Genomic DNA, 27,756 nt, shown 5'->3' on the forward strand with positions numbered 1-27,756 from the left:
TCTCTCCTCCCCGGCCAGCCAGGAGCCACGTCACCGTCACCCAGCGCTGGCTTCGGGGCTCCTCAGCCTGGAGAGCTCTCCGGGAGACAAACTCCAACTTTCAGCCCAAAGCAGAGACAGGAAGGCCCTGGGCTGGGAGAGTGAGAATCCACCTCGGTGGAAAAGTAAACAAGGGAGACATCCAGCCTGGCAGGGGAAAGGCATCTGCAGCCACGGGGCAGGGGAGACTGAACTTTGTGCTACGAGAAGGAAGGGCTCCGTGCTCAGGGAAAAAGGAAAGTTGAGCCCAAGGAGACCGTTCATTCAGCCGAGGCTCGGCGGAGAAAAACTTCCCGCCCACTCCCTCCACCCCAGAGGAGTCCCCCGGCACCATGAACATCTTCCGCATCCTGGGGGATGTCTCCCACTTGCTGGCCATCATTATTCTCCTGCTGAAGATTGTGAAGTCCAAGTCCTGTGCTGGTGAGTGCTCCCAGGGAAGGAGGGTGTCCCAGGGAAGGAGGGTGGCCCTTCCCGGAGGGCAGTTTGGTGAAGGGTACAACAAAATGGGAGCTGGAAAGGGCAGTGATAGCCCATAGGAACTGGCAGCCGTCCCCCATGGGCTCTCTGAGGGAAGTCATCCTCTTTCTCTGGGAGGTCTCCCGGCCAGGAGAGGGCTGTGTTGGAAGGATGTGATGTGGCAAGGCGCACAGCCTCAGGCAGGTGTTGGTCTCAGGGTGGTGAGGTGAAGGAGAGGGCGGCAAAGCTGGAGGGAGGTGGAAAAGGAGAAAAGAGGTTGTGGCGGCACCAACACCAACAACCTGGAGAGGAAGCTGCTTTAGGTTGGAGTTTCTGCCAGTGGTGGGCAGGTGCCAGAGGCTGCCCCATCCCAGGGCGAGGAAATCAGGACAGCAGCTTCCTGCAGGAGAGTTTTGCTCTTAGTTCCCTCCTCATGAGATTTTGGGGCTGGGCTGCTGGGGCTGTGGCCATTATCACAGGTACAGAAGTGGGTGGGCCCGACTGCATCTTCTCTGCCAGCAGTGGCCAAGATCCATCAGTGCCCCGGGGCTGGTCCTGCAGCTCTTCCCTACTGCGGCAGATGTCACATCACACAGTGCCCTGCTGAGGTGGGCAGGCAAAGGGGGAAGGGAGGCAAGAGAAAGGCCTTTTTAGGACAGCAAGGACTGAACTGGCCAAAGTGGTGAACATGCCCATTGAGCACAAGTTCCTACACACAGCACTCAGGGGCATCAGCAGGAACCTGCCCTGTTACTTGGGAGACTCTGGCCACTCTGGGGTAGAGCTACCTCAGCACCCACACACCAGCCCTGGCTCACAAAACAACTCACTTACACATCAATGCTTCCAAAGGAGGCGCAAGGGGAAGCCACCATCCCACAGACCCTTCCCTTCATCTGCTTTACTTTCCTTTCATCTCCCTGCCACGCAGGAATCTCTGGGAAGAGCCAGATACTTTTTGCCCTCGTCTTCACAACCCGCTACCTGGACCTGTTCACGAATTTCATCTCTGTCTATAACACTGTGATGAAGGTAAGGAGAGGACAGTACAGTGGGAGAGGTTCCCCTCAGCTCGCTGTGGTTTCTCGGAGAGGTGAGGGTACACAGTCACTGAGTTTTTCAGCCAGGAAGGGTGGATAAGGATGCTTCCTTTGGTGCCGCTGTCCCTCCATTGACCAAAAAACCCCCTTGCCATAGTCAGTGAGTGAGCTGAGCCATATTTAGTACCACTAAAACCAGAACAAGATGCCATGAACCAAGCCTGGGTGTCCTTGTACGGCAGGAGCATTAACATAAAGCTGCCACAGAGCCAACCTCTTCACAGAGTGACCCAGAGGGACTCAAACGTGAGATTCCCATGGTGTGGCAAGCTTTACGTGACCACTGGAATATCTCCAGCAGAAGTCAATCTGTAAGGCAACACAGGCAAAGCATTCACTACTATCTTGACTTCTGGGAAAGCCAGCCCCTCTTTAGGCACAGAAAGTGCAATTGCATTTAAGGTCCTGCCATCTCCCTTCTCTCCCACAGGTCATTTTTTTGATTTGTGCCTACGTCACCGTGTATATGATCTACGTGAAATTCCGGAAAACATTTGACAGTGAGAACGACTCCTTCCGCCTCGAGTTCCTGCTGGTCCCTGTCACAGGCCTGTCATTTCTGGAGAACCACAGCTTCACCCCCTTGGAGGTAAGGAAAAGCTGAGGCAGGAAAAGGGAAGGGAAGCAGTAGCAGCCTTACACCAGGCAGCAGAGTGAGCAGCATGTTGAATAGCCGAGATTTTTAACAGCAAAAGCAGGCAGGAAAGGCAAAGTTGGCAGGCCTTAAAGTCAGTACCATCTATGGAGCAGCTCAGCGCTGTCTCCTCTCACTCCCAGCACAGCAAGCTCATTTTCCCCAATTTCAGCAGCACTACTCATCCCCCTCACACATCAGTGATTTGGCAAATGATAAATTTCAGGTCTTAACACATACTAACCAACACTGACTCCCCACTGCCTTCATTTTGCACCTCACAGATACTCTGGACCTTCTCCATCTACCTGGAGTCCGTGGCTATCCTTCCTCAGCTCTTCATGATCAGCAAGACAGGGGAAGCAGAGACTATCACGACACACTACCTTTTCTTCCTGGGCCTCTACCGTGCCCTCTACATTGCCAACTGGGTCTGGCGCTACCACACAGAGAATTTCTACGACCAGATCGCTGTCGTCTCCGGGGTGGTACAAACCATCTTCTACTGCGACTTCTTCTATCTCTACGTCACCAAAGGTAGGTAAACAGGGTGCTGTAATACCGAAAAGTTCATTCATTCTTGCAGTATAGGGTGGAGCTGCAGCTTGCCATGTGTTAATCCTTACATGACTTTATTTTTTGCTGGGTTTGTGGTGGATATTGTGCACCTGAAGTCCAGTTTAGAAAACATATCTATTGGCTGAGAGTGGGCATCACTGCTCACAAGGCTCTGGATGTGTGTGTGAAACACAGCAAGAATTACACCAGAGTTAAGCCTGGTTTAACCTCACCTCGGAAGTTAACAACTCAGGTACATTCAGTTCTACATATATTTTGAAATATTATGAATCACACAAAAAGAAAAACCACCCCAAAAAAAAAAAACCTTTGAGGGGGAAAAATAGCTGCAGGCAGACAATGTACCTGAGAAAGCAACTGCAGACATATGGAGATATTATTAAACCTTCTCCATTGATAGAGAAGATCAAGTTCTTGATTGTGAAGAACTGATTCTGTAGGAAGATGGGCATCTGCATAGACAAGACACTCCTGTTTTCCAAAAGCAGATGCCCCTTCCATTTCAGTGCCAGGCTTTGGTAAATGGCCACCAGAGCTAAAAAGTGCACCAAGGGCATAAATCCTCATAGAACATGCTGTGGTTTGACGAGGCTGAAGGACACCTCAAAACACCTTTCTGTTGAGAAGGATGGAATTAGGTGGAATTAGCCAAGGGGATAACTATTTTCCTCTTTCTTCACTTTCCCCAACAAGTCTGCCAAAAGCAGTAATGACGGCCCACGTTTGAAGTTTCAAGGGATGGATTTTTGGTAGCTTCATGCAATACAGCTGCTGATAGAAAGGTGACAGGAGCACTGAGCAGGTGGCTGGCCTTGGCAGATTAAGACTTCCTTCTGTTATTAAATATTTTTGTAGCCAGAAAAATACCTTCTAAAACTGCCATCCAGGTGCTCTACATCAATTCCTTTTTTTTTTCTTTTCTAAACTAATTCCCATTTTGGCTCCACTCAATTCATGTGTCCTGTATTTTGTGAGAAATCCATACCCTTTGTAGCTGTGATGGTGGAACAAAAGGGGGGAAAAAACACAACTGCTGGCTTCCAATCTCACACTGCTAGTGGTGGAGCTGCAAAATTTAGATGATACAGGAGGCAGAAGAAAAAACATTTGTAAATGGGACATCACAGCAGGAAGAGAATTGCTTTTTTTTCTCTTTTCTTTTACACAAATGTTCTGGATCATAAGAGAGAAACGGCGTCTGAAGACATGCAAATACTTTGCAATCATTTATGAGAGCCAGCAATATTTTAGCAGGTTGCATCTCTTACATTCTTTCAAAAAACCAAACTTTTCAAAACATTTCTAACACTGAAGAGCTCAGAAAAAAGGGCAGTAATGATGAAAAAAGAAAGCAAAAATGTGTTATATAAAGAAATGGATTTAGTAAGACTTCTGAGCCTATACCAAAGCACTGCAAAGGGATTTTTATAGAAAGCTACTTCTTTTTATCTTGTTTTCAAAACTAGATGAGCTCCCTTCTGTTTAACACAAGGACATGAAAGATATCCTGAGGAAGCTTTCAGCTCCCCAAAGAGCTTGTATTTCACAGAATGGCCAGGGATGTGGGCAGTCAGGGTGGAGGGGGGAAAAATCATCTAATCCATGCCGCTGCTCACACTTCTCAAGGTCCTGTCCAGTAAGAGTTTGACTATCTCCAGGCTGAAGCCTCTCTGGGCAATCTGTGCCACTGTCTGGCCACCCTCACTATAAAATCCTATTTTCAGATGTTTAAGTGGAATTTCCCATTGTCCCTTGCTCTGTCACTGGGCACCACTCAGTAGAGTCTGGGCCTGTCTCCACTCCTCCCATCCAACACTTGTGCACGTGGGTAAGGTGTCCCTCAGCCTTCTCAATGCCGAACAGACTCAGCTAACAGCCTGTGCTCCTACATCAAGATGCTCTTGTGGCCCTTCTTGACTCCCCATCTCTTGTTCTGAGCCCAGCACTCCAGCTGTGGCCTCCCAAGGCTCAGTGGAAAGAACTCCCTGCTCACCCTGCTGGCAGTGCAGCTCCAGACACTCTTTGCTTCATCACGGGGGCACACTGATGGCTTGTGCTCAACTTGGTGTCCAGCACACCCAAGTCCATTTCTGGCAAGGTGCTTTCTAGCTGGGCAGCCCCCAGAACAAACTGGTGCCTAGGGTTGTTCTACCCCAGGGCAGGATGGGCATTCTGCTTTGTTGACCTTCACAAGGCCTCCCTCTCTCCAGCCTGCCGGTTCCTCCAGCCTCATCCAGTCCATCAGGCCCTCCTGCTGGTGCATCCGCAGCACATGACAGCCCTGCCCTTTGGCACCCAACAGACACAGCCTCAGTGCCCACCCTGGTACCACCCTGTGCCAGGCACAGCCACTCTGCACCACCGACCACCCAGGACAGTCCCCAATTCGGCCACCCCATCTAAGCCTATGGGCCTGTGGCATTTTCCAGAGGCATCCCTGCCACCCCAACATTCAGCTCAGATGGGCTGGGAGGGACTCAGCAGGGATCTGGCCACAGACACTTATTCAGGCCATGTTCTGTATCAAAAGGAGAGGAGAGCACTAGGAATAGCACATCATTGAGAAAAATATTTAAGATGGTCCACCCGTGAACAAGTAACCATACAAGTCCAACAAGAACCCTTTCCTTTAGCATAAAGGAGGATAAATAGATTGTGCTTTCCCCTCTTAGCAGCATTTCATAGCGGTTGTCTCCCATTCGCAGTCTGCAAACCTGGCACCCCACTATCTGGCATTCTAAATCGCAAGTCAGAAAACATAAAATTTGAGAAACAATAAAACAGTTGAATTCCATTAAATTTACTCATTACCTTGTCTTTCTCTTTGCAGTCTTAAAAGGAAAGAAGCTGAGTCTTCCCATGCCTGTTTGAAGACATCCCACAGGCAGCACAAGAAATTCCAAAGACAAAGCTGTTTAAGATCACAGCTTTCCTTCCCTGGCCCTTTTTGACTAACGGATGGCTCAGCTGAATTTCAACCCAGTGCCAGGAAGACAGGGCTTGGAATGCTTTTCATCCATCAGACTCTTCCCCTCCATTTTTTTATTTCTTCTCACTTGAATTTGGTGCTAGTGCTGGCCAGTACTGAAGTACTGCAATTTCTTCTCTCCCAGCTCTCCCAACATCTACACTCAAAACACACCTCCACTCGGACCCTGAGGCAGCACAAGGGAAAATGTCACTCCCACTAGTCCTTCAAGCAAGTGCCCATGGTAAAGGGAACACGTAACATACTTTATTAAAGTGTGGTAACTTAACTGACCCATTTCACAGGTGGCCATGTCTGACACAGCAGATGCTACAAACTGTTACTTTAACTCTGTATGAACTAACACCCTCTTAAAAATTAATTCTGCCTGACCCTCTCTCTATTCAGGCCCTGTAACATTCAAGAAAAACACATTGCCTTTGAATAACAGGAATCTTTTAATTCCACAAGTATTCAAACATCCTCCTCACTCACTTATTTTCAGTTTCCTTATGTTCTACAAACAGGGACAGTTTCAATTACAATTCAGGTGGTTGCCAAGAAGTGTTTCCACCTCCTTCAATTTGACTTCTAACAACTGGGAAGAACAGGGGCAAAGACAGCTTTACATTCCAAAAATAAAGACAAAGTTCACAATTTATTGACAACAGTGTTTTTATTTATACCTACAAAAGAAAACAAGATGGTATCAAAAGGACAATTTACAAACTAAGAATAGTAACATAGCTCTTAGTATCCTGTGCCTCAACACCACAGATCTATGAATCTCTCAATTCAAGTCTTCATTAATACAACAGGAATGTGTTCAGAGACCAGCAGGTGTGTGAAACAAGATGCTGATCCCACACAAAGCTAGTAACTCTTCCATTGTTCAGAGAAATCCAAACACTAAATTGCTTCAGGAAGTGGGAGGGGAGGAGACACCCAGCTCAGATATCTGACACTCCCACAAACTTTTTACAGATTGAAAACAATGCAAACAACACTAGAGGCTAATGCTTTATCAACAAGGGCCCTCCAGCTGACATGGAGCAGAGCAGAGAGCACCAGGTGGGACAGGGGCAGCACATGCCACAGTGCATTCAGCGGTCTGGTTGACACTGAACTAAACTGAGACCTTGGACTTCAGCTGACCTCAGGGGCAACAAACCACGGCAAGACTTGGCCTCTATGTTTACACATGCAAAATCACCCCCAAAAGAGAAAGCTGTAACGGACTATAAGGCAGCTTTGGCGGTCCAGAGACCCTTTTTCAAGCCAGTCAGTGTGATGTCCTACTCCTACACACCTCAAATGCATTTCTGCATTCTACTCTGGAAAAAAAAAAAAAAAAAAAAAAAAAAAAAGCTCTGCATTTGCTTGCAAGGGAGGCCAAAGACCTATCAGTCAGTGCCTGGATAAACAAAATATTTCTGGCTTTCATTTAACACAAGCAAAGGAACTTCCTGCCCATGCACTGGAAATATAAAATGGAACCAGGGAACTGAGGTTCTGGAAGGAATCTCCCTTCTCCCTGTCAGCAACCTACCTGTGTACTGCACAAAAAAAAAAAAAACAAAAAAAAACCCGCGCATCCATCCCCCAAAATTTTACTCTGGGAAGAAATTAAATGTTAAAAGAAATAATTTCTGTATAAGCAAGCTCTTTTTCAGGGCTATAAGAAGTTCCACTCTGCTACAGAAGGAGTGGGCTGCCTTGTTCATCTATATGCAAGAACGCCAACAGAAAAAACCCACAAGCCCCCTGCACGCTCCTAATGCAAAGAGTGTGCCTCAAACCAGGAGATGTATCCATTCTTTTGTCATCTTATCAGACCAAGAGCAGCCAACTCCTGTTATCATCTACTGTCTCTGAACCGTCTGGTATTAGAAATAACAAGTCAACAACATGCTTTACTAAAGGGGGAAACCCCCCTCACACCCACCTTAGCCTGTAAAATAAACAAGTTTTATTTACGTATGTACTAAAATTTCACTCTTCTCTAACATTTTCTAAAATACTACCTACCTGCAAGAGCTCAGCCCCAAGGGACCAGTGGAGCAGGGAAATGCACTCAAAAGCCAGAGAAAGCGATAGTCAGTGCAAGGTACAAAAGAAACAAAGCTTCAGAATCAAGATGCACTAGCCAGCTCACTGCTTACCTCATGAAAAGGAGACCCCAAGCAATCTCCTCCTGCCTTCCTCCCCCCACACCCCCCAGCCCACTCTATTCAAACCTCTTAAATTTAAGTGTGGAAAACTCTGTCACATTTTATCGAGCGTAGCGGCACTCAGAACATTCCCCATGGCAAAAGGGAATTTGTTTGTTAAGGACAGACAAACAAAATAACCTTGTTCATCATTTCAGTTCTGCATAATTTCTAGGCTCTCAAGGAAGACTTCTTTCAATAAACCAAACAGAAATTTGAGAGCAGTAACCAATTCAATGATAATCAGGCTCCACGCATGTGCGATGCTGCAATTTAACTGTAGTGAAAGAACTTAGCTGAACATTTCAGCAGCGGTACCCACAGCAGCTGTGGGTAGATGGTTTTCAGGGAGTAATGCAAGACAGATTTGGTCTCTGACACGGGGTTTCTAAACCCAAGCTCCCTACTGCCGGCTGTTACGGTAGCAGAAAATGGAGCTTCCAGAACTACAGAAACTGCCAATAATATACCCAAGGCTTTACTCCGAATATCACCCAGCTCAGACAAATGAGAAGAGTTTTCCCATGGAAAGTCACCTACAGTAAGATTACAAGCAGTACTAGTGAGCTATTAAAAAAAAAAAGAAAGAAAAAAAGATTAGGAGAATGAGCATTTCTCCATTGCATTTATATTTTAAATGAAGTGCTTTTTGGCTCCCCCAGAGTTTCCCATCTCTCTTTATACTTCCTGAAGTTAAGGTAATGTGTTACAGAATAGAAACTTCTTTCCTGCAAAAGCAAATTTTCCCACAAACCTTAAACACCAAGATGATCCAGCTGGGACCTATCTGCCTTATACCCTTTTCTTTTAGAAAAAATAAGATTTCCAAATTCCTCAACATGCAAGACAAAAATAATAAATTTTCCAGTCAACTATACATATATCTTAAAAAAAAAAAGAAAAAAAAAAGAAAAAAAAGAGGACAGGGTCATTAATGCGGGCTGGGGGCCATTTCTGATAGGCTCAAGGGATTTGGATAGTGAATTCTAAGTCTAACCTGCATGAGAGACATCACAATGGGAAAGAAGAGAAAGAAAAGGTTCCTTTAAATGTAAGAGGTCTACACTGGTCACCAGCAAGTGGGTTCATTTGCGAGAGGGGGGTGGGGGCGGGGGAGGGGGTGGGTACTGGTAGGTGGCAGTCTGTCCCATATAGCCCATCACGTTAGTGGCAGGGGGCTGCGGAAACTGTTGTGACATGAGCGGCTGTGGCTGCTGGCCCGAGCGCCCCACCATCCCTGCATACTGCTGTTGGGTAGTGCTCTGTGAGGTTCTCCCAGCCGTGGCAGCTGTGGTGCTGGCACCATAGCCACTAGCACTGTACTCTGCAGTGCCATAGCCACTCGTGCCATAGGCAGCTGCTCCATAGCTCCCTTGAGTGTAACCATACTGGCTCTGTGCTGCCCCAAAAGCAGAATTTGGGCTCCCGTAGGCACTGCCATAGGTCTTGTTGGCTCCGTTGGCAAAACTTTCACCACGCTCACGGTCTCTGAAGCCACCTGAGTCTCTGCGGCCCTCTTTCACTCCCCGGAGCCTCCTGTCACACTCCTCCTGGTACATCAGGTTAGGGTTGTTTACCGAACTGCTCGTTCGGTAACGAGAACGACCTCCTGGCGATGGATACATTAAGATTTAGTACCATGAACAAGTCTTAAACAGGATCTCTGGTACACTTATGCCACCCTTTCTCCCCCTTCTACATCTCCAATTTTGCTCCCAAGGCCTTCTTCTGACTGACTGTAACTTCTCTGCACAGCTGTGCACAGGCCTCCTTATTTTGTTCAAGATGTAAACATGAAGTTCAACAATGGTTCTTTATGCATGTTCTTGGAGACAAAGAAACAGAAGTAATTCAGGACTAATTTGGAAGCATAAGGAAACTTCTTATTCCTTCAGGGAATGGGAAGAAAAAGTGTGACAGCTCCTGAAATTCAGTGCATTCCATTACTGATTTCAATTTTGGACATGCACCTTGTTGCCTGTCCTTAATAGGAGCTGTGAGGAAGTAAATTACTTCACGCAAAATCAGCTGCCTAACGACCTTACAAGAGAAAAAAATTCTACAGCTAAGGTAAAACAAGGGACTGCCTCTCTCCTGGGACAGAAGTACTATGTCTACATCAAGTGCAGGGACCTCAAGTACAGAACAACTTTATTACTAATGTGTTAACTTAGACCTATACTTAGTACTTCCCTATCCTCTAAACACTCCCTCCCTCAAAATGGGGAACGTATCCCCTGTGTAGCCCTTCTCCCTTGTGCCATTACCTCCACCACCACCTCCTCCTCCTCTGTGGTCCACAAGCTGCATCAGCTTTGGATTGATGGCTTGATTGGCTTCTTCCAAGACTTTGATAAGCTCCCTGGCTTGTTTCAGGTTTCCTGGTGTGAAGAAGGTGTAGGCAGTACCTTTGTTGGTACTACGTGCAGTACGGCCAATACGGTGCACGTAATCTTCGGAGCTGTTCGGATAGTCGTAGTTTATCACAAATTTAACATCTTCCACGTCTTGTGAAGTGCCCAGGAGCGAAGCACAGTGAAAGGGTGGGGTTGAGGAAAGGGGAGAAGAAGAGAGGACGTGCCAACGAAAGGTGGGGAGCACGAATGCAGGTGACAGTAATAAGAAAAAAAAATACAAAGTTAGTAACTGCACGGAATAAATACAAGACAGACTCATCCCAAAAGAGTAGAAGACTGAAATTTAAGATCATCAGGAACAAAGGTCAGTGCCCTGAAAAAGAACAGCAATTTTAAAGCAGCTTTGCCCTGCACTCAAAGTCATCCTCCCCGGAATGCACTTCTCTGTCTTCTTGTGTCAAAGACACAGATGTTTGTGAAAAAGTTAATTGAATTTTATATTTCTTTTTAACACAATCTGTAAAGTGAAAATGTCACCATCAGACAGAGCAAACTGGGGTGGAGGAAGAGCAGAACTGCCATAGTAAAGCTTTTACTCTGTTGGGAGAAGTCTAACAAAAAATAACAGTAATGAGATCACTTACCTTCCGCTCGGCAACATGAAATAAAAGACAGTCTTAAAAATATTTACTTTTACAGTATGAATAAAATACGGCAAACTAACTCCCCTAACCTAAAGCTTTAGGCATTCAAATTACATTCGTTTTATTCAGCCAACTCATTAAAAATAATTCAGACCTAAAGTATCTTAACTCAGCTTTGTACTTACACTAGAATGCATTGCACTAACATTTCTGTGCTGCTCTGTCCAGCTCTGGCAAGCTTGCACAATTTGAACAATTTGAGTTCCATAACCAATTCCCTACTTCCAGTTCAGATGGAAGCAGGAAATAAAATTATCAAAATGGCTTTGTACGTAAAACAGTTTTAAAATTTATGAGTTCCAAATTGCTTGTTTTAAGACAAGACTTTGTAAACTTAAGTGACAGAAACCAAGTAAATGTTAGTGCAATGCTTCAGTAAAAGCACCTTAAGTACCAAGAGCGCCTATTTGCTATATTATACAGTATTTTCAAATGCACCATTCTACAGTAAGAGCCCTAATAGCTCATAAAAAAAAAATTTAAAATCTGCATTTTAACAAGAATATTCTGAAAATATCCAAGATAAAACACAGATTTTTGTGATTTCCTTTGCTCTTTTTGTTTTGTTTTAAAGAGAGAAACATTCTCTGTTTGTTACCAGACCGATGCACACTCCCTCCTCCTGTGGGAAACCGCTGCAGCCGATCCCGTCTCTTTGCCTTTTATTTTTGGCGGCCTCCTTTCGAAAACTCCGCCCTCTGACACGGGACCACTGGAGCGCGGGGAGCATGCATCAAGGGTCCGTGGCAGCGAGAAGTCCCCACACACGCTCGCTCTGTGAACTGGCTTAGACGCTTCTCTGTAGCCCCTTTTGGTTGGGAAGCGCCGGAGAACCTGGGCTCAGGTAAAAGTTTCAGGTCCTCCAATGCTTTTTGTCCCCTATTTGGGGCTCTTAGGGGCAATTGTCAAAAAAATGAAGGTACAAAAATTACATCCAAAGGGTCAGACTGCATCTATTGCCCAGACTGCATCAATTTCAAAGGGGTTGTAGGAAAAATAAAAAACATTGTGGGTTGTTGTGACAAGAGGGGGACTTTATGTCTGTTTCTTATTACAGCAAAGGGGGGGGCTCCTCAGTCTTTGCTGACTCCAAAGTCCTGAATCACACCAAAAAAAGGGAGTGAGAAGGCAGGTTTCACAGGGGGCTGCGCGAGTCTCCAGCTAGGGTCCTTGATGCAACAGTTTTTTTATAAAGGGAAAGTGGAGTATAGAAAGGAGTACGTGTGACAGATTGCATCTTCACAGCCGGGGTGTAGCTAGACTGACAAGCTCCAGGCTACATGGTCCTCAGCCAGTCCCGTTTTGCACATCCAGTAGCAAGTGACTTGAATTACCAGAGAGGATACAAGGACGTGCTTTCCTGCCAGAAAGCACAAGGAATTGTAGCTACCAATGCAGACAGAACTGACTTGACCGGGGAGGAGCAGAAAGAATGGGAAGGCAGGAAGAGGAAGATGCAAGGGTGTTTTCCAGACTAGAAAGTGGTCCTGGTAGAGCACGCAGCTTGCTGAAGACCAGAGCGTGCACAAGACTCAGCTTCTCCAGTCTAGCGTGCTCCAAAGTGTTTGTGCCCACTCGCAATCCTCCTGCACTTTTAGAAGATAATGTAGCAGGATCAGGAATGGAGACTGTAAATCATTTTTGACAGCTACCTGGGAAACGTTCCCTTTGTCAGATCATCAGAACACCCTATGGCACAGACAGTCTCCAATTATTAAACGGGACAGATATAAACTAGCAAACATGCTAGTCTATAGAGCTGTTTAGACCATGATTGTAGATGTATCCCCACCCCTGCACTGAGAATTATCTGCAGCTGATATCAAAGCTTCTGTTAAACAAAAGAAAACAAAACAAATTCAATGTTTTTAGTTTAATAGACTGGAAAAAAAAAAAAAGTAAAAAAAAAAAAAATCAGTGCAGAGAGAGGACCTCACTTTAGGGAATTATCACAAAGAACTCATTATGGGACTCAGAACTTACCTGCAAGAAGCTTTTTTGAAACCAATGTTCCATTAGGAAGAGGGAAAGCCCTGGTGACTCAGCCAAAAGGCGCGCGCCCCTGTTTTATGTTATTTAGGTAGAAGCCTTCACTTTCCAGGATCTTGGAGGAAGTCGTCCAGAAGTTTGCCAGTTAAGTGACTTACTTTAAGCAGCAAACTCAGGGCCCCAAAACAAGCAGAGATGTTGTTCAGTAACAAGAAACAGACTCTGATACCTTTCCCCCTCAGCTTGGGTGAAGTGGATGATGGGAAGTGAGGATACTGTTTTCTGAAGTGTTATCCAATTGAGTCGTTTTGGGGGAGAGTGTTTGTTTTTGTTGATTTTTTTTTTTTTTTGAGGGGGTTGAGGCTGTTTTAAATGTCTAGGCAAGATGCACAAAGAAGCTACCAGCACATAGCAAGCCTGTTTAAAAAATGCTGCTAGAGAAAGCAGCTCTCTTTCATACCAACTGGTTTCAGGCCTCAGTCCCTTCTCCCAACAGGCCCAAGTTCTAACTGCACAGGTCCAGACATGACCCTAGAGGGCAGAGACTGAAGTCCATGTAATCACTTCCTGAGGAAGTGCTGGACATTTTTTGAGGGGGGAGGGGAAGGAGGGGTGAAGGTTGTGTGGACAAAGGCTGCCAAGCCTGTTAATGGTCTGCCTGTATTAAAGTGACCATACGATGCACAGCACAGCCACCCTTTCAGCATACAAAAAGAGAGCTTAGATAACTGAGACTTTTAACAAACTAGATTCTCTGAGTGTAATCTCCACCCATTTGCAGTCATTTTGTCTAGAATTTACTACAATGAGACATTGACTCTCAAGTAGTTTATCGTCTACCACACTCAGGGTGGGCAGAGTATTCAACATCTGTTATTAAACTCAGAGCACTTCAGCAGCCATCCTCCTCTTCTAGGGTGGGCAGATGCATAAGGACTGTGCTCAGCACATGGTGTTTCACAACACAAATATGCTTATTATAAAAGGGGGCACAACTGATGCATCCAGACAGATCATTTTCATACCACCAGAACAGAGCTGTGCGATTTTGATTCAATTACACGTCTGGGTAACAAGATGTTAAAGGCCATATATCATCTCAGTGGTCCTGCCTAGAAGGAACACAGAGGAGGAGGGAAGGTTACATGTCAAGAGCAAAGATCTGGAGCAGTGCTTTCTCAGATGTGAATACATCTGCAGGGTAAACATGCATGTACACTGGGGTCGGTATGTTCAAATCTGTGGTGTGCCATACGGGGAGAATATTCGCTATTTGCTGTTGAAACGCTCTCCCACAGCTTCCTACTTGAACTTTATCTGACACGCTCTGAACTGAGAGCAATCCATTCCTACCATCCAGCAACAAAAGCTGGATTAGGGGAAGAAGTGAGTGTGGTGGAAGGGTTGGGTTGCATAATTGGACGTCTCTTCTCCCTCTTGGCGATCGATTGGTCATGCCTAGGCCTTGCTGCAGACCAAAGCCTGTTCATTAGGAGCAGGAAGAGACTTTGAATATGAAAGAAAAAAAAAAGATTAATGTTAAAAAACGTATTTCACATGTGGGGGAAAATCACGCTTTGAATTTTTTTTTTTTTTTAAAGAAACGTTTTTCAGTCCAAAGTAGAAAAATATGCAGCAGTAGGCAAGAGTGGTCTATGTGTACAAACCTAGCCCACGAGATGCAACGTCGGTAGCAATGAGGATAGGAGCCTTTCCAGAACGAAACTCTGTAAAACAAAGCATGCTATGAAGTAAGATTTTCCAAAATTATAAAGTTACTTGAATATGATTTACATTAAATGCTCATTTTCCAGAAGATAAATAAGATGGGTCAATTCCAGAAACCCCCACAAGTCAGGATTTAATACCTCACCGATTTTTCAAAATCCAGCTGTGTTAAGCAATTTTCCCACTTTGTTTAATCAAAGCAAACACAAAAAGGAACAAGTACTGAAATTAAGAGCACAAAGGCAAGAGAAGTCCTTTTATAGGTGTCTATTTGGTCTAGAGGTAAAAACCAAACCAAACCAACAAAAAAAAACCAAAAAACAACCAAACAAAAAAAAATTACCAACCAAACAAAAAACCTCCACAAAACCAAAAAAAACCAACCAACCAACCAACCAACCAAAAAAAAAAAAAACAGACCAGAGAAAAACATGTCTAGGTAAATTAAGTACAGCAGCCCAAGTTACTCTTCTGTCAGTGATGGACTCACCATTAAGCACCCAATCTCTTTCTGGCTGACTCTTGTCTCCATGGATACACATAGCTGGCCAACTGCCAAACAGAGATGTACATTAGTATAGATAGAAAGTACATACATTAAAGGAAACAGGAAGCTTTATTGGCATTTTGTTTAAAAGGGAAAAACTGTTAAGATTTGAGAAATATAATATTCTCTGGCCTCTAGCTACCCAGCATGTGTACTGTAAATCCACTACCTACATAAACAACCATTTAAGCCATATCATGTTTGCTATATTGACAGTCTCCATCAGCATACCAGGATTCTGATACACTAAAAAAGCTGCAACACTTAGAAACACTCTCTCTTGTACTAATGTGTTGATGAAGTGGAATCTTCTGGGAAACAATGACTGAATGCAGCCCAGAAAATAATGGATAAGTTGCTCCCAATAATAGAATCGCAAACATTTAAACCTTCCTGCTTTTGATTATAGTTTTTCTTTCCCACTAGGAAAAAAGTGGAGGAAGGGGAGAAGCTAATCACCCATCTCTGCGCATCCTTCGAGTGAGATCATCACATCGCCTCTTCGTCTCCACAAAGATGATAGTCTTGTTTTCCTTCTCTGCCATGATTTCTTCCATCAGCTGTATTAGTCTAAAACAGACATGAGAGCCAAGATGTTTAGCCACGTGTACCAGAACAGAGGATTTCTCCCCCAAGACACATTGAGGACACACACAACACACATCCATAAGTCAGTCAGTACCATACAGAATTTCTGCTGGTTTGCAGAGGTATGGTCAAAATATACACAAGAAATTAGTTAATTACAGACTGACTTTGTAACACTCAAAGGTTAAATAGTAATACAAGTAACTTCACTATTTAGAATTGCTAATAGGCTTAGAAAGCATTGCAGACTTTGAAGTACAACCTAAGAAAGCAAAATGGTGGGAACACCAGCTTACTTATGGTCTTTCTCGCTTTCCATGCACACATCCACAATCTGCAGGATATTGTGGTTGGCACTTAGCTCCAAGTTTCCCACATTGATCTGAACATAGTCCTGCAGGAAGTCCTCAGCAAGCTGGCGTACTTCTTTAGGCCAGGTGGCACTCCACATCAGAGTCTGGCGGTCAGGCTAAGGAAAAGGGAAAACAGACCTGTTTATAGTACTAGATTTCAAATAGGAAAACAAAGGAGACTGTCCTTCTGAAAGGATCACGCACTCTTATCTGGTCAACAATTTTACGAATTTGTGGTTCAAATCCCATGTCCAACATTCTGTCAGCTTCATCCAGCACCAGGTATGTACAGCGACGAAGGTTGGTCTTTCCAGCCTCAAGGAAGTCAATCAAGCGACCTGGTGTAGCAATGCAGATCTCCACACCTTCAGAAGAGAATAAGGAAAAAGAGTAAGGCTCTTCATTTGAATGTCAACTGGTATTTTTAGTCAGAATGAATCACCTTCCAGAGCAAAATTGTTTAAAAAAAAAAAAAGCACCACCCTCATTCGTACCCAAGACTGAGTCACTTCAGTAGAGTCCTAGTTCTGTTTAGTGTTTTTTCCATTCTGAAATTACTGTTACAGTGCCATTAGAATAATAAATGCAGTACAGAAACTAAAAGGTTACTACCAGAGAAAACCTGTGAAGAGCTGTCCAAAAATCAGAAATGAAGTAAGCTTCTACTCAAGCCTGAACCACCTTCATCCAGACTTACAGTCTAGAGAGGTGTCATTTTCAAACATGAAGTGCTCTTTTTGAAATTACTTTCACATTTTTTTAATATATAAAGCCAAAGCACGGACTTTAATACTGAGCAATCAGGCACCAACAGTGAGAGACAAACATCTTACCAATGTTTGTGGGGATAAGAGGAGAGTTCAAACATTCCTAACTAACACCAGGTTGGGCAATTTACACATTCCTTAAAAGGAAGACCTGGTTTCCACCAATTCCCGAATTTTACAGGTGAGTACTTCAGTGTCACTGAAATGCCCACAGAAGGTAAGTTTCAGGAAGAAGAGGCATGAAAAGGATTTTCTTCTCACACAGAATATCTATTTTACAGCACTCCAGAAAGGTGTGCAAAAACCCAGCACACTGATTTTCCCAAGGACTCTTCATGAAACCTTGTACTCTGCCACTGAAGATGCTGGGATTGAGTTGGAAAGTAACTGTTTTCTTGAACAGAGATATCCCACAGACTTCCACCATGCATGCCTTTGTCCCACTACTGCATTCTGCAATAAGGACCCTGTGAACAGCAGTGGTAAGCCAAATTTTCTGATTTCTTGAATAGATCTGTATGTTTATCTGCCTTGATAACAATTCTTCCATCTTTTTACATAACTCCATTACATTTTTCATCTGGTGAAGATGAAAGCCATCAGCACATTCCTGAATTTGAAATTACAGATCACTGATGCACTACCATGTTACAGTGGTTGCTTACAGGGTACATAGTGCTTAGTGCTTAAGAACAATTAAGAAAAAAAAACCCAAACAACAAAATCTAGGAAAAAAAGCTGCAACCGAAGCAAAACCACTCACTGCTCCTGCTGACAAAGAATCTTCTATATATTCAGAAACAAAGTTTGATTATTTGAATGATTACAGGCAGAAAACTTGAAATCTGCCTTAAGAAAAAACTTTCCTTAAACATGCTGGTATTGCATTTCCTTAAAATAACCTGTTTTCTTTCTGTGAAATTTTCTTTTTCCCTTACTACACCCTGATGATCTTCACAAGTGGAATGTTCAAAGAACAAACAAAAAGAAAATCTAATATCCACGTCACTATACAGCAAAGAGAACTACCTCATGAACTATCACTGCAACTGGAAAATGAGGCACTCATTCACCCTCACCCCCTTCTAGAGAGGTTTTGAGAAGTTTTATTTTTACAGAGACTTTACAATACCACTTCCTCCAGAAACTGCAAGCACCCACCCATTTTAAAATTACCTCTTTCTAAATCTCTGATCTGGGGGCCTTTGGGTGCTCCTCCATATATGCAGGTACTCTTCAGTCTCGAACATTTGCCATAATCATCAGCCACCTGCTGCACTTGCTGGGCCAACTCTCTAGTAGGTGCCAGAACCAGACACTGCAAAAGGAAATTATTCAGGAAGAGTCAAGCTGCATACACATCCCTAACATAAAGCCATAAGCAAAGTTGGACCATCTGCTCTTTATTAGTTAAAACATTTAAATATCTTTAGACTATGTCAGCATTTGCAGAGAATTTCAACTGAGTGAGATGCTCACATTGTGATAGTAAAAAATTCCTGTTCTGATAGGAATAGAATATGAAAAACTACTATTCTAATACATCAATTAAATAAAGCACCATCTCATTAACAATGTCATGCTGCACATACAAAAAGAGAGAATCAATAAGCACTTACAATTGGGCCATCCCCTCTCTCCAAATATGGCTGGTGGTTGATGTGAACAATTGCAGGCAACAAGTACTAAAACAGAAGAAAACAGTATTCTATAATATATACAAATTGTGATTCTGCAAAACCAGATAGCTGCATTTATAGAGCAGAACAGAAGATTTTCAGAGCTGCTGACCAACTGCATCCACTTTGGCATGAGCCCAAAAATTGGCTGCTCAGCACCTCTGAAAGGCAGGCTCATTTAAATTTGGAGTGTAAGTTAGCAGAATTAGTAATCATTATCTTAGCCAATGTTTTTCATAAAGGATAAAAATCCTTTTTAACACTGCAGTTAAAACTAAGGTCTATGCTTAAATTCAACCATTTTTTATTTTAACCAGTGTAGTTTATAAAACATGTGTACTAAAGAGAACATCCTGCTTTAAAACCATAATGTAAGCATAGACCAAAGAGAACTGACTAAGCATCCAAACAGGAAGATGCATAAAACACACACCTGTGAATACAACAGGCTTGTAGCTGAGCTGAAACTCAAGTGTCCCCTATGATGCAATACAAGAAGCTTTAAAAATGTAATCATCCCACTGCTAGTACTGGCAAGCCCAAAAACTAACTCATGAGTAATTTCTACCAGGTGACCAGGAAAGCTAGCTGAAGAAAGGAAAGGAAAGAATACGCACTGCTAGTGTCTTCCCAGAGCCGGTCTGTGCAATGCCCACCATGTCACGACCGCTGAGGGCTAGTGGAAAGCCTTGGCACTGAATTGGAGTGGGTTCTGTGAAGTTCTGGTCCATCAAGGCATCCATCACATACTCTTCAGAATTCAAGAAAAGAATAAATTTCTTAAAGGACAACTGAGGCTTTAGAGAACGTTTTAGAGAACAGAACCAGTAACTGTTCAGGTATTTTCTGAGCAATCTTCATGGTCTTATAGATGGCAAAACTACTTACGCGGAAAGCTACACTGGTGGAAGGCAAACACCGGCTTGGGGCAGCCCTCCATTCCCCGAATTGTTATCTCCTTCTTCCTTCGCAACTCTTCAACTTCATACTATTTATGAAAAAAGAAAAAAATATTTATATGCAGGCACTTAAAGTGCATGTTTCTAACTACTAACTCTCTTCTCACCTCTGGATAACAGCTTTGTTAGAGAACTAAATTCAAACAGAGATCTAGAAAAGACTGCTTTCCTAAAGACTTTAAGTCTGAGTTATTGTACGGATTCTCTGATATTCAGATGTATGAGCTCTCTACATAGCCTAGAAGGACAAATGCCAATCTCTTCTTACAACCAACCCTTCTAAATGAAAAGTATGTTAAAGGAATATTTTTAGGAATTGCACTTTTTCCAGAAGCTAGAAATGACCAACAGCTTGAGAAATTATTAGAAACACGGGATAAGTGATATGCTTTATGTGACAGTGCTAAGAATTAAACAAACTAAGGAGGTCCTTAGTATACCATGAACAGAAGGCCAGGCAGTCCTTCTCCTTCAATTAACATATTCCAGAGGCAGATAAATACAGAGTTCTTGCTGGATAACTTGCAACTCAAATGTTGCCTGGAATGTTTCAGATAATGAAAGAAGCTCTGACAACATCATAATGATACACTAGGACCTCACAATTTGTTTAAGGAACTTCTTGTAACATTTCAGAAATGTGTAGACAAGCACAATTTCAGGATTGGAAAAAGTGTTTTATTTTTGTCTAGGTTATCTTGCAAGTCCAACTGTCCTTTGCAACATTCTTCTGACAATTCATGACCTTATTGTAATGCTTATTAGAAATCAATAGAGATGCACGGATACCAAACATGCACTTTATCCAAAGCAATAGATTCAGTATTTCTGAGAATCCCTTGAGCTTGAATTAAAAGGCAAAAAAAGAAAATTACTTCTGGGGAAAACGTAAAAATCCTTCTAGCTGGCTAAGCCAAAGGCAGCTACAGCAGCTGATGCAAACTATGGTTCAGTAGCTCAAGCTGTGGTCTCCTTAGGAAGTTAATACCCCCCTCATCTCCTTTATGCCATATGCATATTCTGCATATGGATGTGTAAGTCTATGCGATCAGATAATGACATTTTGTTTCTCTGTTGCCTCATGTTAAGAACAAATATCTTAATTTCAAATTATAAAAATGCATTGCACTAGAGAGTAGAAGACTAGACTCAAGTTGGATAGGAAAGGAAGATTTCTGTATCTACAGAGTGAACACAGCATACTGCACCTGGTTTTGAGCCCCCTGTGTGAGAAGGACATGGTTTTAACAGGGCATGTCCAATTATGGGGGAAAGCTGGAGGTTGCGGTACAGGCCGTATGAAGACATACTGGGAGCACTGGGTTTGTTTAGCTTGGGAAAGACTGGGCTAACAGTGACCTGTAACTGCTACTTTAACTACTTGATGGGTCACTATAGGAAAGATGTTCAAAACCCCATGAGAAACATTAAGCCCTGAGACAGCCACCCAGAGAGGATATAAACTCTCATCTCTGGGCATATTCAAACTCAAAAGGACAAGGCACAAAGCAACCTGCTCTAGTTCTACCATTAGTGCTGCTCTAAACAGAGGATTAGACTAGAGATGCCCCCCAAGGCCTCTTTCAGCTCAAATTACTCTTATGACAAAGTATTACTTTCAAACCTTTCTCATGTATTTCTGTCACTTTTAGTTCATTACCTTACATTTTTCCAGGGCTTCTCCAGGACTGTAATTCTCTAAGTTTTATCGCCACTGACAAATTGCTAGACCAGACAAGCATTATAAAGATGCATTACAAATGACAAAACATAAATTATCTCATATAAAAGCAAGCAAGAAGAGAAGCATATCCTTTGCTAATGTTAAACGGTAAAGGCAACTAGAACGAGGATCCAGCAGAATACAAACGCACCAAACAAGCTTAATGAAGAGTCAGCTGTACTTTATATACTGTCCCAGACTTCCTAGGACAAGTTTTTCAGCTTGTGACATTTTCTGTTGTTGACAACACAGCACTTACTGGAGTAAGCCTGGCCACTTCTGGATGTTCCACATAAAAATTCTTCTCAAACTTGGGCAGTTCATTTAAATCCCATTTCTTCTTACGTAAACGTTCCCCTGGATTACCAAATTTCTTTGGAGGAAGAGGACCTCCACGACTTGCTCCAAACCTGTGAATGTGAATGTTGGTTACTTAAAAAAAATACTACCAGTACTTAAAAACTATTCTAGAATTATTCTGGAATTTTCTTAACCATTTTCTGTTGTGTTTTCCCCAAGCTGACATATGAGCACAACATTCTAGCAAGTCACCTCCCTCCAATAAGTATGATGGCATAAAACTTTTAAAATAACATAAACCTGCTTTGGGTTGTCTCTGAACCTAAAACCATGTTATTGTAAATCACTCCTTTAAAGCTCCTGCCTCTGGGACATGGCTGCTGTACACCCATAGCATTTGTCTTGAAACTGACAGTGCACTTACAACACGGTTACATAAAAGGGATGAGAAAAATCTCTCCTTGCAAATTCCTTCTCTGTCTCTCAAGGTTAGTTTTACACTAGACAGCTATTTCACTATCTCCCCCTCTATATCTTCTTTCCCTTCCTATCAAGAAGTATGCTTCAAATGAAAAACAGCAGACTGAAGAATAGAAAGCAAACAAGCCCAGCCAAGCCTGCAAGTCCATCTGTAATTCTGTAATCAACAACATTAAAAAAACCCTCTTTTTTAAAAAACACAGCCTAAAAGGAAAAAAAAACCCCAAAAAACAACCTGGGAAAAATCATGTCCACTCTGAAATGCATTGTGATGAAGACTGAAGAGAGTAAGAAGCTCATGTTCACAAAAACCAACTTCTGTTCTAGCAGAACAATTCAAAAGTTATTGCTCTTTCTCTCTAAGTTTTCTTTGTCCAGTTAATTATATACCTTTCAGAAGGTAGGAACTAACTGTAATGATTGGCTAATGCAATAGACAAAACGTGAGCTTCTGGCAATAAGCTGTAAGAGTAACTAAAAACCCAGTGGCATTATATGCTCATTTACTGTAAATATCATAAATTGTACTTTAAAATAACACACCCCAAAAAAAGTTACAGCATTTTCATCAGTATTGTACAAACTCAGCAGAAAGAACTTTTCAAAACGCTATCAAGTCCATTTTTGTCCTAAAGGTACAGCTTTATGCAAAACATGAATTCATGAGACATGCCCACTTCAAACAACTTTCACACAGCAAAACCCAAGTGTCTGCACCCTACCCAGGTAGTCCACTAGTAAACAAAAAACTGGTTATGAAATCCACTGAAAGCAACAAAAATCTCTAAGCAACATTCTTACAGGAGTAACTTGTGGATGAACGAGGAGGTGGAAGAGTTACCAAAAAATAAACAACAGCTGAAAAAAATTTCTGAATTATCTTAAGTACAAGACTACCTGCTCAAACATTAAGTACATTTGTTCTTTAAATCACTTCCCAATGGAAACTATACATTATAGTGACTAGGAGACCAAAGAAACAGAACTCAAACCAACATTTTAACAGGAAGAAGCGGTTATATTGTTGGAAAAGCCAAGTATATGGCAGATATAATTGAACTTAAAACCTGCTAAGTTAGTTTGAAAATGTCTGCTATGTTGCAACTGTGCATTAGGTTTCTTCCCTTTCCTATAAATATCCATTATTTTCTCATCTGTGTGTCTATTAGATCCTCCAGAGAGCTTGCAGAGTCATCAAGTTTTCTCTTATGAAAAAGACTGTGAAACACAACTTCAAAAATGCATTTAAGCATTACGTTTCCTTCCAGGACAAAGGAAAAAAAAGGCACAGGCTTTCATTTACAGGGACATTCACCTTTAGTGATGATGTTTGTAACCTATCATGCTAAACTGATGTCAAAATGTCAAAAAGGTCAGTACCCAAGCATTTCCTACAAAACCCATAACCTCACTCAAGTCCACTGGATGTTCAAAGGGTTGATGAGTTCCCTTAGAAAAGGAAACATATAACAGGGCTGCCTGCAAGGCTGGACACTGCAACAGCTGGGCACTATGAATACTTGCTCCAAAGCTATCCAGAGGAAGAACATTACATATTCTACACAGAAGGCACAGTTTCAGTTCTCCACTCTTACACACATTATGCCTGGATACTGACCTGAAAGGAAGGAGCCCTACAGCAGCCCTTGAACGCTGCTGCCTCTGTGGGGGTTCAGCTGCTAAAGTGGCAGTAACTGACACTTCACATTCTGACTCCAAGTAAAAGGAGATTCTAACTCAAATTAAACTGGCTTAAATCTAATATTTCCCTGGTTTGCCAACAGCCCTCTTTTCAAAGGCAAATTCAGGCTGGCTCAAAGCATTCTTCCCTAATATTACTGGTGCCATTACTTCTGGGATAGAACTGAGGGAAACTGATACATTCCAGAGCAAAACATAACAATTTTCCAGCCTAAGAAGTCACCTACAGCTCATTCTTGACAGAGAGAACTAGAACCCTTTGATGTGATTAGACTACAAAAGAAGTGGTGATAAAGTTTCGAAAGGTGCTGAACCAGCACACTGGGTGGTCCAATATTTTACACAGATTATTTATGAAGTAAGATAGTTGTTAGTGGTTACAAATATTTTCACACCTTAAAAGGATGTATGTAGCAAACTGAATGCACTAAAGCTTCCAGGATAATATGCAAAAAAAAAAAAAAAAAAAAAATCATGCAAATGTCCACAAACTTCTCAAAGGAGCATGTAGGCACTTTTTCTACTCATCAAAAGCCCTGATCTAAAAGAGAAGCATCCAGTATAATTAAAGACTTTACAGAAAATGAAATAACACTAATTTTAAGGCACATCAAGTGTTGTGGCAACGCTTTGGCCAGTGTTATTTTAAGTAACTATATAAATCTGCATACTCAAACTCACTCACTAAACTCCAAAACCAGCTGTGGTCTGATCTATCTCAGACTTGCCAAAGCGCTTACTCCAATGTCCTTGTGTTAAACTGAGCTGGAAATCTCTTAGCAGAAAAACACCAGAACCCTCCTCTCTGTGAAAAAAAAACACGAAAGTATCCTTTAATTTCAGAATGTTAAATGTGGGTGTAAGATAAAGCAATGACACAACTATCTCCCTCCACAGATGACTGAATGGCAAAGTGCATTGCAAAACATTCTTTAATCTCCCAGTGGCAAGGGAAAACAAGAGGAATAGGAAGTGGGGGAGAATAAAAAAGGAAAAAAAATATGGAGAGGAGACTCATTAATTGAGATCTAGCTTACCATATACCAGAACCCACACTATATGTTTTTTTGGTAATCCTTGAGAACTACTTATAATCTGAAAATGCCACTCAGAAATTAGTTTTAACTTCCTCTCTAAAAAGGATGGCACGAAAGCCTTATTACTTTCAACGCTTAAAAATCTCGGTGCTCTATCTAGTTACACAGAATAATGCCACTGTATTTATTGCTGTCATCGTCAAAAGAAAAAAATCACATCAAATCAAACCTACAAAAGCCTTTTGCAATCCAAACCTCCTTTAAGTAACAGATTCAAGAGTATCAAGCACTAGGCCTTTACAGAACCAGAAATAATTTCTGTAGCCCTATGTAAGGTTGGCAAGTGTGGTCCAGCACCACGGTTCACTGATCACCCTCCCGACTGCCCAAGACCCCCGCAAGGCAGCGTTTCCAATCCCATTTCCTATCACGGTAAGCCTAGGAGCGCAGCTGAGAGAGATCTTCCCCCCACTGCCATATTTCCAGTAAGTCCAGAAGAAGCAATGACAAGCAGAAGGGCAGACAGAAGGACAACCAGCCCTGCCAGGGCCACCGAGACCTTCGTGGCTTGCAGGGGGAGGATGCCACGGGTCTCGCAGCGTAAATAAGGCGGCCGGCAGAAAATAATTAAGGGGGCAGGGTGGATGCAGGCCTTAAAATTTCAAGCAAGGCTCAGAATTAGTTACACTGGAAAAGCTAAATTTAAAAAAAAAATTAAAAACCCCACAAAGCGCTCAAAACCCACCACCCCGCCTTGGGAACCGATAACCCTCCAACTACCTCCGCCCCCACACGAGAATCTATGGGGATGAAATCTCCACAGACGGGATTGTGGCTCCCCCAAAACCGCGACTCCAACACACGCCCCCAACCCCGCGGCCTTCCCCCGCCCCCCAACGCAAGCGTTCGGCTTCCCCCACCGCCCCCCCGCCGTGCCGACCCCCCCCCTCCCCCTTACCCGCCGCGGTCTCGGTCGCGGCCCCGGTCCCCGAAGCCTCTCATCGCCCCCGGAGGGGTGGGTGAGAGGCAGCGGAACGCCGGCCGTGGGGACGGCGAGGGGCTGGGGGTACGGGGAGAGGGTCCAGCCAGGGGCGGCTGCGCCTCGGAGGCCTCGCTTTGCGCCACCTCGCCTCTTTGGTGGGACACAAAAGGAGAAGAGGTGGTCAGTGGGTCCGAGACCCGCTGGGCGTCAGCGGCCGGAACGGCGGGGCTCTCGGTCGGCTCCAGGGCCCGGGTAGTGTGGAGACACTAGCGTCTTCTTCCTCCGCGGTCCCGGCACAAAATGGCCGCCGCCGCCCCGGCCCGCTCCGCTTACGTTACGGGCAGCCCGGAGCTGCGCAAACTGCGGCCCTCCGAAACACCTACGCCTATTCACGGAGCTCAACTACGCACTAAGCGCGCTCGGCGAAACACCTCCCCGTGCAGTAGCAGGAGGGCTACGAAGAGTGCGTAACGTTCTTTTCTTAGAGCCGGGGTCCTGCGTGAGGAAGGCGGAGGGGAGGAGTAACGCTATTCCCCAAAGTCAGCTGCGCAAGGAGCGCTCTCCGTAACCCCTTCTGCATGGCAGGGAATACCTGGGCCGAGGCGCATTTTACGTAAGTGCGCGGCGTACGCAAGGTGCGTAACTCAGGCTGGCGTAAGGCGGGAAGAGCCCGGTGTGCATGGCGTAACATTCTTACGCGGACCGTGCAGACCGGGTCGGAGGGTTACGCTGGATTCGCAGACGGTTTGAAGAATACGGTCCGTCCCCTACTCACTCACGGGCTCCGCCGAGGTGGCGGCGGTGCTGAGGGCGCGGTGATGGGACAATGGCGGAACAATAACGGGACGCTGGGCGTCGGGGCGGGAGCGGCCCTTTGGACCTTTGTGGCGGCTCCGGCGGGCCGAGGTTATTCTCTGTCAGATTAGCGGCGGCAGGAGCAGAGTGATAGCGGCCATTATGATTGTTGTCGCTTGAACGCCAGCAGACAAGGAGAGAATTCCCCATATGAGCCAGAGACTCCTCGCCGAAAGGCAGAATCATCCACGAGGCGATTACGTGCCACAGACCATAAATCCTTTTGTGCTGTGTATGTGCTATCGCCAGGTCAAGTGTGTCCTGGCACAAAGAGCCGTGTCCCATGGATGATGGGGTTAGACCAGCCAAACACAGGCCCGGCCCACACCGTGTTATCGCTATCAGCAGTAATTTCTGGGCTGTCAGGTTATCAAACATTGGTTATACTGGCAGAAGGGAAAGCGAGTCCCCTTTACTTTCAGGCCCTTGGATAAAAATAACAGCCTAGAACAACATGCAAATTACCATTTTAGTTTCACATTATATATATATATATATATATATATATATATATGTATATATATATGTATGTATGTATGTATGTATCACATGTGTGAGAAAGCAAAAAGCAATCTGAGTGCTTAAAATAAAATGCAAGAATGTTTCTCTAAGAAACCTGGGTCTTTTAAGTGGGTGGCAGGGAGTCAAGTGACACTGCACACACATCACTGACACTTCGTACTTGGCCACTGGATAAAAATGCCTAGTGGGGGAAAGCTTGGCACATGCAAAGGACTGGACATTTCATTGAATGACAATGGCTGATCCATTCCTGGCTCTCTCAGACGAACCAGCTTCCCAGCCTTCAGCTCTCTAGTCTTTTCTCCACTGTGAAAAATAATGCTTTACCTCAGGAAAAATAGCAACTATCTATTAAGAAACCACGTAAAGAAGGCAAGCCCTCTAGATCTGTCACAAGGAAAAGCCTGGCTAAAATGTCAAGCTTCTTTTCCATGGATTTCTGGTCATTGCTGCCTTTTTATTTGATGTTATCTTACATGCGTTTGGTAATCTAAAC

The 27,756-nt window shown here is 43.7% G+C and overlaps 2 protein-coding genes across 2 annotated transcripts; one reads left to right on the plus strand and one right to left on the minus strand.

Annotated features, from left to right (window-relative positions):
• Positions 1 to 6,436, plus strand: KDELR3 (KDEL endoplasmic reticulum protein retention receptor 3). The gene is made up of 5 exons (XM_059846449.1): positions 1 to 462; positions 1,430 to 1,530; positions 2,029 to 2,187; positions 2,517 to 2,769; positions 5,642 to 6,436. Exons 1-5 carry the CDS (start codon positions 372 to 374, stop codon positions 5,680 to 5,682), a joined length of 645 nt encoding a protein of 214 aa, XP_059702432.1. The 5' UTR covers positions 1 to 371; the 3' UTR covers positions 5,683 to 6,436.
• Positions 6,437 to 26,202, minus strand: DDX17 (DEAD-box helicase 17). The gene is made up of 13 exons (XM_059846448.1): positions 25,860 to 26,202; positions 21,643 to 21,793; positions 19,590 to 19,689; positions 19,319 to 19,452; positions 18,642 to 18,707; positions 18,199 to 18,340; positions 16,460 to 16,620; positions 16,199 to 16,371; positions 15,774 to 15,884; positions 15,258 to 15,319; positions 14,707 to 14,766; positions 10,257 to 10,496; positions 6,437 to 9,598 (listed from the first exon to the last, which is right to left on the minus strand). The coding sequence occupies exons 1-13, from the start codon at positions 25,901 to 25,903 to the stop codon at positions 9,075 to 9,077; spliced, it is 1,968 nt and encodes a 655-aa protein (XP_059702431.1). The 5' UTR covers positions 25,904 to 26,202; the 3' UTR covers positions 6,437 to 9,074.
• Positions 26,203 to 27,756: the final 1,554 nt, after the last annotated feature.

The sequence above is a fragment of the Haemorhous mexicanus genome, chromosome 5, assembly GCF_027477595.1.
Source record: "Haemorhous mexicanus isolate bHaeMex1 chromosome 5, bHaeMex1.pri, whole genome shotgun sequence".
Lineage (NCBI taxonomy): Eukaryota > Metazoa > Chordata > Aves > Passeriformes > Fringillidae > Haemorhous > Haemorhous mexicanus.

Bases quoted from the DNA above. Each gene is read 5' to 3' on its own strand.
- KDELR3 (XM_059846449.1), top strand. From the start codon at position 372: ATGAACATCTTCCGCATCCTGGGGGATGTCTCCCACTTGCTGGCCATC. The intron at 463-1,429 runs GTGAGTGCTCCC...CCTGCCACGCAG, and splicing joins GAAGTCCAAGTCCTGTGCTG to GAATCTCTGGGAAGAGCCAG. The intron at 2,188-2,516 runs GTAAGGAAAAGC...TGCACCTCACAG, and splicing joins ACAGCTTCACCCCCTTGGAG to ATACTCTGGACCTTCTCCAT.
- DDX17 (XM_059846448.1), bottom strand. From the start codon at position 25,903: ATGAGAGGCTTCGGGGACCGGGGCCGCGACCGAGACCGCGGCGG. The intron at 21,794-25,859 runs GTAAGGGGGAGG...TCACATTCACAG, and splicing joins CGCGACCGAGACCGCGGCGG to GTTTGGAGCAAGTCGTGGAG. The intron at 19,690-21,642 runs GTAAGTGCTGTG...TTTCATAAATAG, and splicing joins AAGTGGCCAGGCTTACTCCA to TATGAAGTTGAAGAGTTGCG.